This window comes from Stomoxys calcitrans, chromosome 4, assembly GCF_963082655.1.
Source record: "Stomoxys calcitrans chromosome 4, idStoCalc2.1, whole genome shotgun sequence".
Taxonomy (NCBI): Eukaryota; Metazoa; Arthropoda; class Insecta; order Diptera; family Muscidae; genus Stomoxys; species Stomoxys calcitrans.
Genome location: NC_081555.1, coordinates 33,859,805 through 33,878,168, shown reverse-complemented (window position 1 = coordinate 33,878,168; position 18,364 = coordinate 33,859,805). Strand labels below are relative to the sequence as shown.

The 18,364-nt window shown below is 37.9% G+C and overlaps 1 protein-coding gene across 1 annotated transcript in view; it reads left to right on the top strand.

Moving 5' to 3' along the window:
* The first annotated feature begins 2,722 nt into the window (after positions 1-2,722).
* LOC106092798 (alanine--glyoxylate aminotransferase 2-like) overlaps positions 2,723-18,364 on the top strand; it is a 41,278-nt gene continuing 25,636 nt past the window's right edge. Inside the window, exons 1-2 of the mRNA XM_013259724.2 lie at positions 2,723-3,031; positions 13,839-13,957. Coding sequence (XP_013115178.1) covers positions 2,943-3,031; positions 13,839-13,957 — 208 coding nt within the window. The 5' untranslated portion in view covers positions 2,723-2,942. The remainder of the gene's footprint in view (positions 3,032-13,838; positions 13,958-18,364) is intronic.

Here is an 18,364-nt window from a genome sequence, read left to right as displayed (position 1 = left end):
GAACATTCCACTAAGGAATGGGGGCAAACTTCTCACATATCAATGAGTGCAGTCCGATTCAATTTTTAAGCTCAATGATAAGGGGCCGCCTTTTTAAAGCCGAGTCCGAACGGCATGCTGCAGTACGACACCTCTTTAGAGAGAAGTTTTACATGGCATAGTACTTCACAAATGTTGCCAGCATTAGGAGGGGAAAACCACCGCTGAACATTTTTTTGATGGTCTCGAACCCAGGCGTTCAGCGTCATAGGTGGACATGCTAACCTCTGCGCTACGGTGGCCTCCAAACGAGGATTGCCTTTTAAATTTCGGCATTAAGGTTATGCGTACTCAGAACGTTTTGACATACGAGCGCCATTTGTGTTGTTTACAGTAACTTAAAAGATTCATCTCGCCCAAAAAATGGAATAAAATCGTGAGATTATTTTTAACAATTTTCGACGTGGATTAACTCAACAATAGTGCCATTAGTGGAACCAGCATACATATAATATTGCATGTACATTTAAAATTTGTTCGCTTGGGATCCCACACAATTTGTCAATCGCTTCAAAAAAGGCTCGTATCCAAAGAAATGCTCCAAAAATACGCAACAACTGCAATTTTTTGTACCCACCACCATAGGATGGGGGTATACTAATCTGGTCATTCCGTTTGTAACACCTCAAAATATACGTCTAAGACCCCAAAAGGATATGTATATATTCTTGATCGCCTTGAGGTTCTGAGACGATCCAGCCATGTCCGTCCGTCTGTAAAAACACGATAGCGGTCGAACGCGTAATACAGCCGCTTGAAATTTTGCACAGATACTTAAAACTGATGTAGGTCGTTGGAGATTACAAATGGGCCATATCGGTTTCGATTTAGATATAGCTCCCATATAAATAGATCTCCTGATTTAACTTCTCGAGCCCCTGGAAGCCCCAATCTTTATCCGATTTGGAAATTTTGCATGTAGTGTTCGGATATTTCTTTCAACAACTTTGCTTAGTTTGGTCCAAATCGGTCTATAACCTGGTATAGCTCGCATAAAAGAATTGCTTTGCTAATTGAATTGAATGTTGGAGACCACAGTAGAAGTAGATGTGAAAAATTTCAGCCAAATCGAATAAGAAAGGGGCTCAAAAAGTAAAATCGGGAGATCGGTTTATAGGGGAGCTGTATCAGGCTAAAGACCAATTCAGACCATATTTGACACGTATGTTGGTGGTCATGGAAGAAGTCGTTGTACAAATTTTCAGCAAAATCGGATAATAATTAGGCCTTCTTGAGGCTCAGTGGCAGCTATATCAGTTGTTGGAAGTCATAACAAAACACATGCAAAATTTCAGCCAAATAAGAGAGGAATTGCGCCCTCTAGTGGGTCAAGAAGTCCAGATTCAAGATCGCTTTATATGGCATCTATATCAGATTATGGACTGATTTGAACCCTACCTGGAATAGTTATGGGAAATCATAACAAAACACGTCATGCAAAATTTCAGCCAAATCGGATAGAAAATGCGCCATCTAGAGGTTCAAGAAGTCAAGACCCCAGATCGGATTATATGACAGCTATATCAGGTTATGAACCGATTTGAACCACACCCAACACTGTTGTTGGAAATCATAACAAAACACCTCATGCAAAATTTCAGCCAAATCGGATAGGAATTGCGCCCTCTAGAGGCTCAAGAATTCAAGACCCCAGAAAGGATAATATATATGACAGCTATGTCAGGTTATGAACCGATTTGAACCATACCCATCACAGTTGTTGGAAATCATAACAAAACACCTCATGCAAAATTTTAGCCAAAGCGGATAAGGATTGTGTCCTCTAGTGGCTCATGAACTCAAGATTCCAGGTCGGTTTATATGGCAGCTATATCAAAACATGGACCGATGTAGCCCATTTACAATCCCAGCCGACCTACACTAATAAGAAGTATTTGTGCAAAATTTCAAGCGGATAGCTTTACTCCTTCGAAAGTTTGCGTGCCTTCGACAGACAGGCGGACGAACATGGCTAAATCGACTTAAAATGTCATGACAATCGAATATATCTTCTTTATGGAGTCTTAGACGAATATTTCGAGGTGTTACAAAAAGAATGACGAAATTAGTATACCTCTATCCTATGGTGGAGGGTATAAAAATATATTTGCAATGAAAATTGGCCAAAGTGCCAGGACGCCCTAATACGTTGCATTTACAATCATTAAAAGAAATTATTTCCGAATATGAACTTTCCATTTAATTAAGAAATTCACACTAAAAGATTGTTCAAAAATATGTAAATTTTACCAAATAAATAAGCTAAACTAAGAAGATAATCATTTAGCATGGATTTCTTCTTAGTTTAGCTTATCAATGTACCAAATGGTCAAATCAAATGATGACCACAGCCAACAAAGGTGAGATAATAAAAAAAGAGGGGAAATGTATCTGTGTGTATTGACTGCCCAAGAGAGAGAGAGAGGGAGAGAGAAATAATTATATTACAAGATTACAATCCTCTCACCAACTGCTAAGTTTGCTTCCACAATTACCGTTCAGTGTTCTTCTTACACTCACAACAAGTGTACTTGTGTGTGTGCTCTTGTGGCTCTTTTGCCGTTCATTTGACCCACAGAAACAACGCCGTTGAAGATTTTCTATTTTGTTTGGCGGCAAGGCGTAAGACTTAAGCTATGCACGACTCTGTGAATTGTTATAAAAAGCAACAACACATTCATTAAGTTTGTCATTCGTTCTGACGATTTTCAAACATAAACAACGCTCACTCGAGCTTTAGTTGTGCTACTAACTCACTCCTACTGCACAACAAGTATAGCGCGGCGGTATTTAGAAAAATATTGTTTTTGTAAAGTGCATTTAATAGAAAGAAGAAGTTTTAAATTTGTTAACAACTAATTTACATATTAAAGTAAAAGAAACCACCGTCTAAGAGCTTGAAAATGCCTTTCCCACGCGAGCAATTAGAATCTGCCAGCAATGAAAAACTGTGCAAATCGGAAACCATCAAATTGAGAAACAAGCATATTGGGTAAGTAACGGACGCCAAAAAACGTATTTTTAAACCAATCAGCTGCCGGAAAACGAATAGAAAAAAAAACCAAGACTTTATTTTTATGTTCCCGAAAATGAAAATTGTTATAAAACTTTGTATAATAAACATATAAGCGATATAAGTGTTTATGTATAAAATTAGATGTGTATATGTAGGTATGTACATTTCGATAATTTTGTCATTTCTTAAAGTCCACGTAACAAGGATGCCGCATCCCCAAGGTCATTTTGTTGTTTTTGGTTAGTTCTAAGTGTTTGGTATCCCTTTGCCAAGGTCGTTGCCAAGTGTTGGCTGTATGGCAAAAAAAAAGGTCGGAGAACATCTCGGAAATGTGTAAATTTTATTACTCGTACACAGCTGACAAATTTGTTAGTGCGCGTTGAATAGTTCGTTGCCATTTGGCCACTGACAGCATCAGTGTTGCCATCATTTGGTTTAATTCTTTCAAAATTTGTTGTCGTAATTCTTGGCATAGTGAGGAAGTAAATTTTCAATTTAAAAACAAAACTAAAATAAATGCAAAAATTTTATGAAAACAAAGCATTGAAAAATTAACAATAAATATAACTAAATTGAAATTAAGAAAATAAAGTACAAATGTTCTATTAAAAAATCAAATTAAGAAAAAAATTTAAAACAAGTAGAACGAGCCGAACAAATGAAAAGGTTTAAATAAAAGGCCAACCATACACAACACAGCAATTGCAACAAGTAAAAGCGTGCTAAGTTCGGCTGGGCCGAATCTTATATCCCCTCAACCATGGATCTCATTTCTCGAGTTCTTTACGCGGTATCTCTTTTTAGGCAAACAAAGAATATTGAATAAGAACTGTTATGTTATTGAAGCTAAATCAAGTTATAGTTCGATTCGGACCATAAATGAATTGAATGCTAAACATTGTAGAAGTTATTGTGGAATATTTTAGTCCATTCGGATAAGAATTGCGCCTTGTAGGGGCTCAAGAAGCAAAATCGGGAAATCGGTGCTACTAACTCAGGGAGATGTATCAAGCTATTGATCGATTCAGATCATATTATTCATTGATCGATCATTTTCTTGTCCGATTTGACTGAAAAATTGTACGTGGTGTTTTGGTGTCACTTCCAACAACTGTGCCAAGTACGATTTAAATCGGTCTATAACCTGATATAGCTCCCATATAAACCGATCTGCCGATTTTACTTTTTGAGCTCCTGGAGGCCGCAATTTTTGTCCGATTTGGCTGAAACTTTGCACACAGGGTTCTGTTGTGACCTACATTAACTGTGCCAACTACGATTGGAATCGGTCCAGAACCTAATATAGCTCCCATATAAACCGATCTCCCGATTTGACTTCTTGAGCTCTTACAAGCCGCATTTTTGTCCGATTTGGCGGTGTTCTGTTACGACGTCCAATAACTGTTCCAAGTACAGTCCAAATCAATCTATAACATGATATAGCTCCTATTTAAACTGGTTCTCGATCATTCTTGTTTGGTTCCTAGAAGTTTTAATTTTGCTGGTTTTACGAAGTTTTTTATGTAGAATTAAATTATTCCCTTCAACAAAATTTATTTTGTATAAATTTTTAGCACAATCCATGGTGGTGGGTTCTTAAGTTTCGGCCCGGCCGAACTTAGCACGCTTTTACTTGTTTTTTGTTTTAATTTCGACAATCAAAATTGTTTAAGTTTACCTCTTTCTGAACCCGAGCTAGAATTTCTTGGGTATTTTTTTATCTATTCGGCGTTAATGGAAATCAGAGTATTTCTTGCTTCAAATTTTATTTATAAAGAAGCATAGAGAAAAATGTTAATTTTCATGCGAAGCATAGAATTTAATACCAGATGAAATTCTTGTTTTTATGTTTGAGAACATTTTGATAGGATAAAACTGTGCTCGTGGCAACTCTGGCTGCCCCCATCTTCTCTATTTGTACCTGTCTGCCAGCATCTTCTCTGTTTGTACCTGCGTACTAGATAGAGAAGAGATGTCTACTCAAACTTAGAAAAAAAATTGTTTTGAGAATCATCTTTTGAGATATGAAAATAGAAATGGGGACAATAGTTCCTGTGGGTGGGGAAAGTGTTGCTTTTGGTGGTATATAAAACATACCTTTTGTTTCGATTTAATTTTTTAATAGTTTTTTTAATTAATTTTAAGGGAAAAGGAAATCATAACTAGGCCTTTACATCCAGACCATTTAAAAGTATATGAGTAAATGTTGTAATATTGCCTCGAACGATAGAAATTCATTCAACATTGCCGTTGTATCATGTAGAATGTCCATGTGCTATTGTGATTTGATATGTGTTACATTATTGTGATTCGAATGTCAAATGCATTCAGCATTGTCAGTGTGTCTACGACCACCTTTTATAACAATCCATATTATGTTCGAAGCCACTGATTCAATAGTTCTTCTGAATTTAATAGAGTTTGAGATTATTGTTATATACACCACTTGGCAACAGATTTGTATACCCACCACCGAAGAATGGGGTATATTCATTGTGTCATTCCGTTTGCAACACACTGAAATATCCATTTCCGACCTTAGAAAGTATGTATATTCTTGATCAGCGTAAAAATCTAAAACGAACTAGCAATGTCCGTCCGTCTGTCTGTTGAAACCATGCTACAGTCTTTAACACGTAAAAGCGTGCTAAATTCGGCCGGGCCGAATCTTATACACCCTCCACTATGGAGAGTTCTTTGTGCGGTATCTCTTTTTAGGCAAACAAAGAATAATGAATAAGAACTGTTATGCTATTCGAGCTATATCAAATTACAGTGCGATTCAGACCATAAATGAATTCAATGCTGAACATTGTAGAAGTCATTGTGTAATATTTCGGTGCATTCGGATAAGAATTACGCCTTGTAAGGGCTCAAGAAGCAAAATCGGGAAATCGGTTTATATGGGAGCTGTATCAAGCTATAGATTGGTTAAGACCATATTGAACACGGTTGTTGAAGATCATGGGAGAAGCCATTGTACAAAATTTCTGCCAAATCGGATTAGAATTTCGCTCTCTAGAGGCTCAAGAAGTCAATATCCCGGATCGGTTTATATGGCAGCTATATTAGGTTATGTACCGATTTGCGTCGTACTTAACATAGTTGTTGGAAGTCATAACAAAACACCTTGTGCAAAATTTCAGCCAAATCGGATGAGAAATGCGCCCTCTAGAGGCTCAAGAAGTCAAGACGCAAGATCGGTTTATATGGCAGCTATATCAAAACACGTACCGATTTGGCCCAATTACAATCCCAACCGACCTACACTAATAAAAAGTAGTTTTGCAAAATTTCAAGCGGCTAGCTTTATTCCTTCGAAAGTTAGTGTGCTTTCGGCAGACAGGCGGACGGCTGGACAGACGGACGGACGGACATGGCTAGATGGACTTAAAATATCATGACGATCAAGAATATGTATTGGGTTGCCCAAAAAGTAATTGCGGATTTTTTAAAAGAAAGTAAATGCATTTTTAATAAAACTTAGAATGAACTTTAATCAAATATATTTCTTAACACTTTTTTTCTAAAGCAAGCTAAAAGTAACAGCTGATAACTGACAGAAGAAAGAATGCAATTACAGAGTCACAAGCTGTGAAACAATTTGTCAACGCCGACTATATGGAAAATCCGCAATTACTTTTTGGGCAACCCTATATATATACTTTATAGATTCTTGGACGCCTATTTCGAGGTGTTACAAACAGAATGACGAAATTAGTATACCCCCATCCTATGGTGGAGGGTAGAGATATTGAATTGAAACTTTGCACATATTCTTTTCTTGTCCATAAGCAGGTTAAGTTCGAAGATGGGCTATATCGGACTATATCTTGATATATTCCCCTTATAGACCGATCCGCTGATTTAGGGTCTTAGGCCCATAAAAGCCACACTAATTGACCGATGTCGCCGAAATTTGGGACTGTGAGTTGTGTTAGGCTCTTTGACATCCTTCTTTGATTTGGCCCAGATCGGTCCAGATTTGGATATAGCTGCCATATAGACCGATATCTCAATTTAAGATTTTGGGCCCATAAAAGGCGCATTTACTGTCCGATGTCGCCAAAATTTGAGTTAAGTTAAGCCCCTTGACATTGTTTTGCAATTTGGCCTAGATCGAAAAAGATTTGCATATCTCTGCCATATAGACCGATCTCACGATTTTAGGTTTTGGTTCCATAAAAGGCGCATTTATTGTCCGATGTCGCCGAAATTTGGGACAATGAGTTAAGTTAAGTCCCTCGACATATTTCTGCAATATGGCCTAGATCGAAAAAGATTTGCATATAGCTGCCATATAGACCGATCCGCCGATTTAGGGTTTTAGGCTCATAAAAAGCCCATTTATTGTCGGATTTGGCCGAAATTTGGAACAGTGAGTTGTATTAGGCCCGTCGACATTCATGTTCAATTTGACTCAGGTCGGTCCAGATTTGGATATAGCTGCCATATATACCGATATCTCGATTTAAGGTTTTGGGCCCATAAAAGCCACATTTATTTTCCGATGGCGCCAAAATTTGGGACTATGAGTTGTGTTGGGGCCTTCGACATACTTCTGCAATATGGCACAGATCGGCCCAGATTTGCATATAGCTGCCATATAGACCGATCTCTCGATTTAAGTTTTTTGGTCAATAAAAGCCACATTTATTGTCCGATGTCGACGAAATTTGGGACAGTGAGTTGTGTTAGGCACTTCGACATGCATCTTCAATTTGGCTCAGATCGGTGCAGATTTGGATATAGGTGTCATATAGGCCGATCTCTCGATTTAAGGTTTTGGGCCCATAAAAGCCACATTTATTGTCCGATGTCGACGAAATTTGGGACAGTGAGCTGTGTTAGGCCCTTCGATAGCCTTCTTGAATTTGGCTCAGATTGGTCCAGATTTGAATATAGCTGCCATATAGACCGATCTCTCGATTTAAGGTTTTGGGCCCATAAGAGGCGAATTTATTGTTCGATTTGGCAGAAATTTGGAACAGTGAGTTGTGTTAGGCCCCTCGACATATTTTTGCAATTTGACTCAGATCGGTCCAGATTTGGACCGATATCTCGTTCTAAAGTCTTGGCCCCATAAAAGGCGCATTTATAATCCGATTTCACTGAAATTTGACACATTTACTTATGTTAGGCTTTTCGACATCCGTGTCTTATATGGTTCAGATCGGTTTATTTTTAGATATAGCTACTAAAAAGGCCAATATATTGTTATATTTGGTCTCAATCGGAACATATTTCGATATAGCTGCTATGGGGCATAAGGTATGCATTTTACATCGGATTTTGACGAAAGGTGTTTTACAAATTCAACAAAAATTATAATAAAATAGTAATGGCCTTATGCACAAAACGTTATGAAACCTTAAAACAGTTTTATTGGCAGTTCTATAAAGGAAATACCTTTGCCAAATAAACCTATTTCAGATATACACTAAGTTATGTGAATAAGGCCGTAACACACCGGGGGAGACTAAGGTAACGAATCCATGTTCTGTTTTGACACTCAGAACTTTTTCAAAACAATTAAGGAAAATAGCACAAAGAAATATACATATATGTGTTTATATATATAACACGAGAGGTGTTAGCATGGGGGGGTCTTTCCGACTTTTACCTTCTCATTTGTTGCCGTTGTTGCTTTTTTTAAATGGTTCATATTTTCCTTCCAAATAGTCCCGCCTAAGACAGTTGACAATTATTATGTTTTTCTTGTCTGTTCTTTGTTTAAATTTTATTTCTTCTACAATATGTTCGCACAGAAAAAAAATGCTTTGATAAAAATTACTCGTGTGTTTAAGTTAGAATGAAAAAAAATTCATAAATATACAGCTGTACACAAATATCGGTTACTATAATTCACTGCGATGGCTTTCCTTAATTTACTTTTGCTGGTCGTATGAGGTTGCCTCATTATCGGCTAGGTAATCTATATGATTATCGTTTTTAAATAAATTCTATCGACCTTTGTTGTGACAGAGTTCTTTGCAAATGAAATAATAAACAAAAATAATAATAATAATGCATAAAATATATGCGACCCGACAACAACGTTGTTGGTAAACGGCCATAGACTTACCTGCTACTGATAATCCAAAATTTTGATGACGACACAAAACTTATTTGTGTGATTTTTTTTTTCAATTGAGAATTTGTTGTTCTATTTTGAATTCTATATCATCAGACGCAGTGATACTATGGACATATTTACTAAATTTTAAAAATATATTCATAAATGATGGGTACCAGGGACGTAGCCAGGATTTTATTTGGGGATGTGGGTGCGTCACCCCACACATTTATTCAAAATCTAAATCTGCCTCTTATATTTTTATTGAAAGTTGTGCTGCAAGTACTGACCACGGTGAAAGTCAGAAATTTTGTACTACTTACCAACACACTATCCTAATCTTTCAAATCCTTCAAAATGTGGTTGGGTGGGTTATTTATTGCTCGATTATGCCAAAATTTCTGACAGTGAGTTGTGTCAGGCCCTTAGATATCCTTCTTTTATTTGGCCCAGTTCGGTCCAGATTTCAATATAGCTGCCATATAGACCGATCTCTCGATTTAAGGTCTTGGACCCATAAAAGGCGCATTTATTGTTTGATTTTGCCGAAATTTGAAACAGTGAGTTGTGTTAGGCTCTTTGACAAATTTCTGCATTTTGGCCCAAATTGGTCCAGATTTCGATATAGCTGCCATATAGACCGATCACTTGATTTAAGGTCTTGGGCCCATAAAAGGCGTATTTATTGTCCAATTTCGCCGAAATTAGGGACAGTGAGTTGTGTTAGGCTCTTCGACATCTTTCTGGAATTTGACCAAGATCGGTTCAGATTTGGATATAGCTGCTATATAGACCGATAATTCGATTTAAACGCTTGGCCCCTTAAAAGGCACATTTATAATCCGATTTTGTTCAAATTTGACACAGTGACTTATGTTAGGCTTTTGGACATCCGTGTCGTATATGGTTCAGATCGGTCTATATTTGGATATGGCTTGCAAAAAGACCAATATATTGTTCTGCAAAATTGATCAAAGACTTGTTAAACTTATTCGTCCCAGCTCTCTGTCGTGTTCTCTGTTAGCTCTCTGTCTGTGTTCTTCTACTCTACTGGTTTTACGCGGCGTTACTCGTTCGAGACATCTCTTTTTGAATGGACAGACATCTCTTGACAAGATCTACTGCAGTATCCAATACCCTTGCATCCTCCAAAGGCATATTAGGGGGACCCAGCTTCTACATCTGTTCCTTGAACTTCATCCAGTCGGTCTTCCTTGGTTTTCTGTAGGGTCTCCTCTTCCCTATTTCGTGCTCGGCCTAAAAACATATTCTATCATGATCCGAAAAGGAGCACTGGGTGGAGACGTCCCAAAACTTTTACCGAGTCACTGCTCGTCACAAAAGTTATATCTATAACCTTTTCCCTGATCCGGTTGTAAAAATAGGGGCGTTGCCCTATCAAAAAAGTTCGGCTGGACCAAATGGGTTATATGTTTCAACATTTCTATTTTTATAGACAAACGATTTCTTTTTATAGACAAAAACTACAAAATAGTTAATAAGAGGTCATGGCTTTATGTTTGATCATATTTATGATTTTATCTCTTCTACAGCCAAATTTTATTGCTCATTGCTGACATTTTAAGCCATAATTATTTTGATCAATCTATAATTATATGTTTTGGCACAAAAGTTTGTAGAATGAATTCCATTCAGTCTTTAGTAGACTATAAATCAGAAAGGTTTCCATTTGACAATGTTCTCCATTAAATTGTTATTAGTATTGGTCATTTCATTCTATGCATTGCAGACTGCAATCTGTTCGGTATGTGTTTTTTTACAAATTACTTTTAAATCCAATTAATTTTCATTTTTCGATCTCATACTCAGCGTACGTTTGTCATGGAAATCGATAACATGAGATATGAATATGATTCAAATTTAGCTAAAGTGGATTTAAAATTGATCGATCACAATAAGCGTATGAAAATTAATGGATCAGTAGAGTTTTTGAGAGATTTCTATGATTTAAGCATTTTCAATTGGGCAATGGTCATTCGTTCGAATGGGAAACGCTCTACTCTATTCAATATCACCATTAATGATGGTTGCAAGTTTTTGGAAAATTCTTTTGGAAAAAATAATCTTTTATTTATGGGTGTGGTGCAGAATGTTAGGAAATTTGTTACAAATCTTCCGAAAAAGTGTCCCATTAGCAAGGTATGCAGATACATACTCAACAATTGAATGAGCTTTAATGTTTGTTGACTTCTATTTCAGAATCGTTTATTTTCAATAAGGAACTTCCACTATGATGAGGACATGTTTCCGCCCTATATGCCTGAAATAAATTTTACCTGCGCTGCTGGCATGCTGTATAAAAGAAGTTGCATATTCCAAGTGTTTATAACAGGTCACATAGCCTCCAACAGCAGTGCAAGGGTGTACCGAAAAAGGCTTTAGGTTAGAATCTTCAAATAAACAAATAAAACTTTTCTCATATCTTAAAATGTGAAGATATTTTACCAACTTGACATTGATTTTATATAACCGAAAAAGCCAACAGCGAAAACTATCAAACCATAACATATACCACTCTCTTGCCGATTATTAAGTAAACCGAAGGGGGTTTTTACGTATGATTTAATGGATACAATGTAACGAGTGGCTTTAACTTGGCAAAGTGCCGACCTATCTGGGTTGTTCTTTCATCTAATCAATAGACACTGAACATTACGCGGTGTCACCTGATGGGTCTTTCTTTTCCGTTTATAGTGCCTCGAAATTTTGATATAAGACCCCATGGTTCTCGAACGTGATGACATTTAAAGTCGATCAAACAATGTCCCTCTGTCTATAGACAGCACGCCATATTTCTAATGAGTATTGCTGGGTTAAGTTAGGTAAGGTTAGGTTTAAGGACAGTCTGCAATAAGACTCACTAAGACTTTAACGACCATTGTGATGTCACAGGGACAGAAGAAGGAAGATGCCTGCTAGTTCATATGGTTGAAACATCAAGGGTGCCCCCGTAGGCACCCCAACCCAAATTAAGTTACCAAATTTTGTTATACCCACCACCGTAGGATGAGTGGTATACTTATCTAGTCATTCGGTTTGTAACGCCTTGAAATATTGATTTATGGCCCTATAAAGTATGCATATATATTTTTGATCATCTTGACATTCTAAGTCGATCTAGCCATGTCCGGGACAGTGTTTTGTGTTAGGCCCTTCGACATCCTTCTTCAATTTAGATCAGGTTTGGGCCCATAAAAGGCGCACTTATTGCCCGATGTCGCTGAAATTTGGGACAGTGAGTTGTTTTAGGCTCTTCGAAATTTTTCTGCAACTTTGCCGAAATCGGTCCATATTTGGATATAGCTTCCATATAGACCGATATCTCGATTTAATGTCTTGGCCCCAAAAAAGGCGCATTTATAATCCGATTTCACTGAAATTTGACACATTGACTTATGTTAGGCTTTTCGACATCCATGTTGTATATGGTTCAGATCGTTATTTTTAGATATAGCTACTAAAAAGAGCAATATTTTGTCATACACAATTGAGCAATGACTTGTACTTATTAGTATTTGGTCCAAATCGGAACATATTCCGATATAGCTGCTATGGGGCATAAGGTATGCATTTTCACCGGATTTTGACGAAAGGTGGTTTACATATATACCCGAGGTGGTGGGTATCCAAAGTTCGTCCCGGTCGAACTTAACAGCATTTTTACTTGTTTTTTAAAACGATTTGATATTCAATTAAATTCCAATTGAAAATTTTTAGAAAGATGTTTTTCTGAATAGAAAATGTACAGATTTAACCTTAAAATGTACTTCACAGTTTTACTGATTATTGGCTAAGTTTTAGGTTAAGTTTTTGGTTTTTGTGTATTCGGAGATTTATGGTAGAGTTTAACGACCATTTTGTATAATATTTTGACCAGCCACGTTATGAAGGAGCTTTTAACATTTTTTAAAGAGGGACCTTAAAGTCACCTTTTGTGAGTCGCTTGAGGGTTAAAATTTTCCACAAGAATAATGGTCGCAGTCTTGTCAATAATATTGCCGAATACACTGTACACCTGAAATGAAAGGATTACGAGAAGTCCTCGAAAAATTAGAAAAATTTCCAGAAGGGGGTAAATTTCCCCTCTAGTACGGTAACTCTACGATGTAAACTTTCACAAAGCCGACACGTGTTTCTTTTTGTCTCTTCTTTCTTTCCTGTTATTTTTGGAAAAGTGGAATTTTGTTTCACAGTGCAATACAACGCTTTATCTTTTGGTATTGTCCATCGCACTAATGCGGAATTGTTGATCTTCTACATTTCTAATAAGCATATTGCACCTTCTCTAATGGAAAGACTTCTGAAATGTCAGGTAAAGATTAGCAAATTATGGACCTTACATTTGCTGTCCCTTTTTCAGAATATTTTTTTTTTTATTTTTACAAGAAGGATCGATGTTTTTATAATTTAAGAATGCGAAGTTGCTGATCTCTTGCACTACCATTTTAGGTAAAACTTCATTAACATCAAGTATAAGATCTCTCATCGAGGGATAAAATAGGAAAAAAATTCATAAATATCAAATATAGAAGTTCGAAAATTGACTCATTAAATTAAGTTCAACAAATGGATTTGTATTTCTGAAATAATTTTAGTTTTTTTTTTGACGAGCAAAAATTAATTTGGCGTCTTTTTCAATGGCTTAAAGATCATAAAATTAATTTATGGTGTCTTATTTCATTTCAGACAAGCCTGTCAACTGTTCTATCGCTCCGATCCACTTAAGATTGTGCGGGGTCAGGGTCAATATATGTTTGATGAACAGGGAACTTGTTATCTGGATTGTATTAACAATGTGGCGCATGGTAAGTGTGTTTCTATAGAGATTTTGACCTTTATTCTAATTTTTGTGATAGTAAACTTAAAAAAAATCTCTTCCATTTTCAAGATTCTTTTTAAAGAAATTCTATCTGTCATGGGAATTTCACTGAACTGAACTTTGTGCGAAAAAAATTATTTGAAAAAAAAAAATGGAAATCTAAATATTGCGCTATATATTCTGCGTAATTATTCCAAAAATAATTCAACTGATATGAAAACAAAGGAAATCCTAAGAACTCAATTGAATTTACGCGTGCACACTTCACATATAATAAAGAGTTTAATATGAAGTCATTCATATAAAGGGTGATTCATGAAAAGGTTACGTTTCAAAATCGTAGAAAAGAAATGATAGAAAGAAGGGAGGGAAAATTACATTCTGTTTAATAACAGTATACCGCTTCATTTATATGGGGCTAGATGTGCCACCTTATACATGTCCTTTATGGTTATCGATAATGATTCGCCAAAAATAATTTTCAAGTTTGCGGCGATTATTGATCATTTTATGAGTACTGCTACTATCGAGATCATTAAATCGAAAGGTTATCATTTTGGTGTGGTCTTGTGTTTTGTTCCCATAATCAAAGCACTCGAATGCTAATAAACCCGGGGCGTACGTGCAAATATATATAAGTGGTGTTCGGTTGCTAAAACTCAATAATTGCCATGCCCATGTGAAATCTAAATATAATACTTGGATTTCCCAAGTGACAAGCATATAATATCAATATCAAGATTTGGAACTTCTGCCAAATGAATAAGTTCTTTGCAATTCATTTTTAAATGGTGTTTAGCCTATTAGTCTGCCGCATGGTCAGGGAAGCTCTTTGCACAATATCGAAAGAGAAACGTATCGATTGCCATAGATACTACGGGAGACTCTCACAGGGTTTGACCTGGCTGAGACCCATTAGCCTAACCATTTTCCCTTTGTTTTAAATTCATTGACCCCTTTTGCTCTTTGCGCTTATGCTGACACCTCCATGTGCGATGATGAACATTAATGCAGTAACCTGGACTTGTGATGGTCTAACACCTTGCTTTTTTGTGTAGAATATTTGTATCACCCATGGGCTATGTCATGGAAAAAACACACTGAGAGGTTTAAGTTTGTCAGTAACTGATTTCGAACGGACGAGACCATCACCGACCTTATCAATAATGAGAAGACTATGGTGACTCGGGAGTTTCGGAATATTGGAAAAGAGATCCGCAGACTTTATAACGGAGCACGTCGGCTTAAAGAATACAATAACATCATAAGAGTGGCAAAACATGCCTCCTGGAGGCTTTTTTGTGAACAGGTCGATAGGTTAATGGCGCCGCTAAGATGAAAAAGTTTCTCTTAAAAACCCATGTCCAAATTGAAACTAGTAGACGACATGGGAGTGAGAGCTGAAACAACGGATAACATGTGGGGATGTGATGCAAGAGAACCATTGGCAAAAGTTGGGGTTTTAGACCGCGAGTCATGCATTGGGTATATACAGCAGTTGTCAGACCTATAATGTTATATGGTGTTGTGGTCTGGTGGACAGCGCTTCAAAAGTCCAGACTGTTAGTTAGTGCATCACAGCCGCACTGAGGACGACACCATCTGACGAACTGAATTTAATGCTACATCTTATGCCTCTGGACATTGTGGCTACCCAAATTGCAGTGACCACTGCCGTGAGGTTAAGGGAGCTTTCGCATTGGTCATGTGGCGGCTACGGACACTGTGTTATCCTTGATACCAGGCAGTGTGGATTACAAACTACCTGAGCCATTTTTAGATAAAAAAGTACTGTACCACCATTCCTGATAGAACCGGATGGAACTACGATATCCATGGTAACAGATGTTACATAGACTTCTATACGGATGGTTCCAAACTTAACGACCAAGTGGGCTTTGGGATGTACTCTAAATATCTACAACTGGCTATATCGAAAATGTTACCCAACCACTGCAGTGTGTACCAGGCGGAGATCCTTGGAATTAAGGAAGTGGTGGAATGGCTATGATTTAATGTCATCAGACAGCCATTAAATCCGTGTATTTCTGAACATAAAAACCGCCATCGACTGTTGCAGATCTCTCAGCGTGATGCCTCAACAGTTCAAAATTCACCTGTTCTGGGTGCCGGGCCATAGAGATATCTCAGGGACTTGTAAAGCGGGCGAGCTTGCGAGACTACGAAATACCCTACACATTCCAGGGAAACTGGAATCTGTGGGTATGCCTCTAGCGACATGTATGCTAAGTTTTCAGGACCAGGCCCGAAGGACAACGAATGATAGATGGTCGTAAAGAGGGGGCTGTGAGCATTCCAAAACTATGTGGCCTCATCTAGACTTGAAGAGGTCTACTGCTTTGCTGTCATTGGCTAGAACAGACGTCTCAGTCATTGTGTCCGTCATGACAGATCACTGTCTAATCGGAAAACATGCTGACAGACTGATGGTTGCCAGTAACGACTTTTGCAGAAGCTGTGAGGACATCGAAGAAGAAGAGACTATAGAACACCTTCTGTGTGTGTGTCCCGCACTTGCGGTTAGAAGGAGTTTCACTTAAGGTTCTCATTTCTTTGAGAATCTGTCTTATTTAGCGGATGTGAACATTCGCAAGTTGTTGGGCTTTTTAAAGCGATCTGGATGGTTCAAGGGTATGAACTAGAAGGCATCTTCCTTCTTCTGTTCCTGTGGTATCACAATGGATGAAAACGTCTAAGTGAGTCTGATGGCAGACTGCCACTTAAACCTAACCTATGTGGAGATGTTTAATGAAAACGCATTTTCCACACAATACGACGGAACTCACTGAGACACCGGAATCTTGGAATAATAAGATTGATCGAAGGCGTATTATTGGGTTGCCCAAAAACTAATTGCGGGTTTTTCGTATAGTCGGCGTTGACAAATTTTTTCACAGCTTGTGACTCTGTAAGTTATCAGCTGTTACTTTAAGCTTGCTATAGAAAAAAAGTGTAAAAAAAGTATATTTGATTAAAGTTCATTCTAAGTTTTTTTAAAAATGCATTTATTTTCTTTTAAAAAATCCGCAATTACTTTTTGGGCAACTCAATATTTCGGAATTTATGATAAAGGAAGCCTTGAAGAGCTTCCAACCATTTAAATCACCCGGACCTGATGGAATATATCCGGTGTTACTACAGAAGGAGGCTGGCGCCTCATGTGGCCAATATTTTCACAGCGTGCCTAGGACTTGCAGGTAGGAGGCAAGAGTGGTATTTATACCCAAACCGGACAATGTGCGGACCGATACACTGATCCATTCCAGCACCGGGTGGCTCGGGTCCTTTGAGACTGAATAAACAATTTGCTAAGGAACGGGTGGATAATTTGTGGGTCCCATGACATTAATATAAGGCAGAAAGTGGCATAAGGCACGCGGCATTTTATCGCCACTTCTATTCAAGTTGGGCCAATTTGACGCTCCTCGTTTCGTAAAAAAACGACTTTGATATCTGACCTGGTCAAATACTTAGGAGTGGTCTTGGAAACTGGAAACTGAATTGGAAATGTTACATTCAGAAGCGTACCTAGAAGGCTCACAGATTTTGGACACTATATAGACGGGCCAGAGGCTCAAAATGGGGCCTGAATCCTCGGATAGTACACTGACTCTACAGTAGGGGGATTAAACCAAAGCCTACATACGCCTTAGTAGTTGAGTGGACTTCGATAGAGATAAAATGCAACGTAAGGATCTTACAACTGGTTCAGTGAATATGTTGTCATGGCATAGGGGGACCATGAGGACCACGCACACCAGACCACTGGAGACTATTCTAGATATCCGACCCAAAGACATACAGATTAAGTGAGAGGCAGCCACTGCGGCTATGAGACCCAAGGCGATGGGAGAATGGATTGAGGATGGAAGCAGGTCATACCATCGCGGTATAATCTAGGCGACGATAGAAAACTTCGATTGAAAATAATGACATTGAACGAACTCTGGTATTGCTCTGAATTGACGGACTTCTGGTATTGTCATCTGGGAGATCATGCAACACAGATGGGAGATCATGCTACAAAGCTAGAGGCCAGAGTGGGCCTGGGGACACCCAGGAACTGAGATCTGTTTTACGTAATGAGTGAGGTGGTGTGCTGTTACCGAGGGGACGATGAGTGTGAATTTCTCTGCAAATGCAAATTTTGCCCATGAACATTCCACTAAGGAACAGGGGCGAACTTCTCACATATCAATGAGTGCAGTCCGATTCAAGTTTTAGGCTCAATGATAAGGGGCAACAAATGTTGCCAGCATTAGGAGGGGAAAACCACCGCTGAAAATTTTTTTACTGATGGTCTCGCCAGAATTCGAACCCAGGCGTTCAGCGTCATAGCCGGACATGCTAACCTTGAGGCCACCGTAGCGCA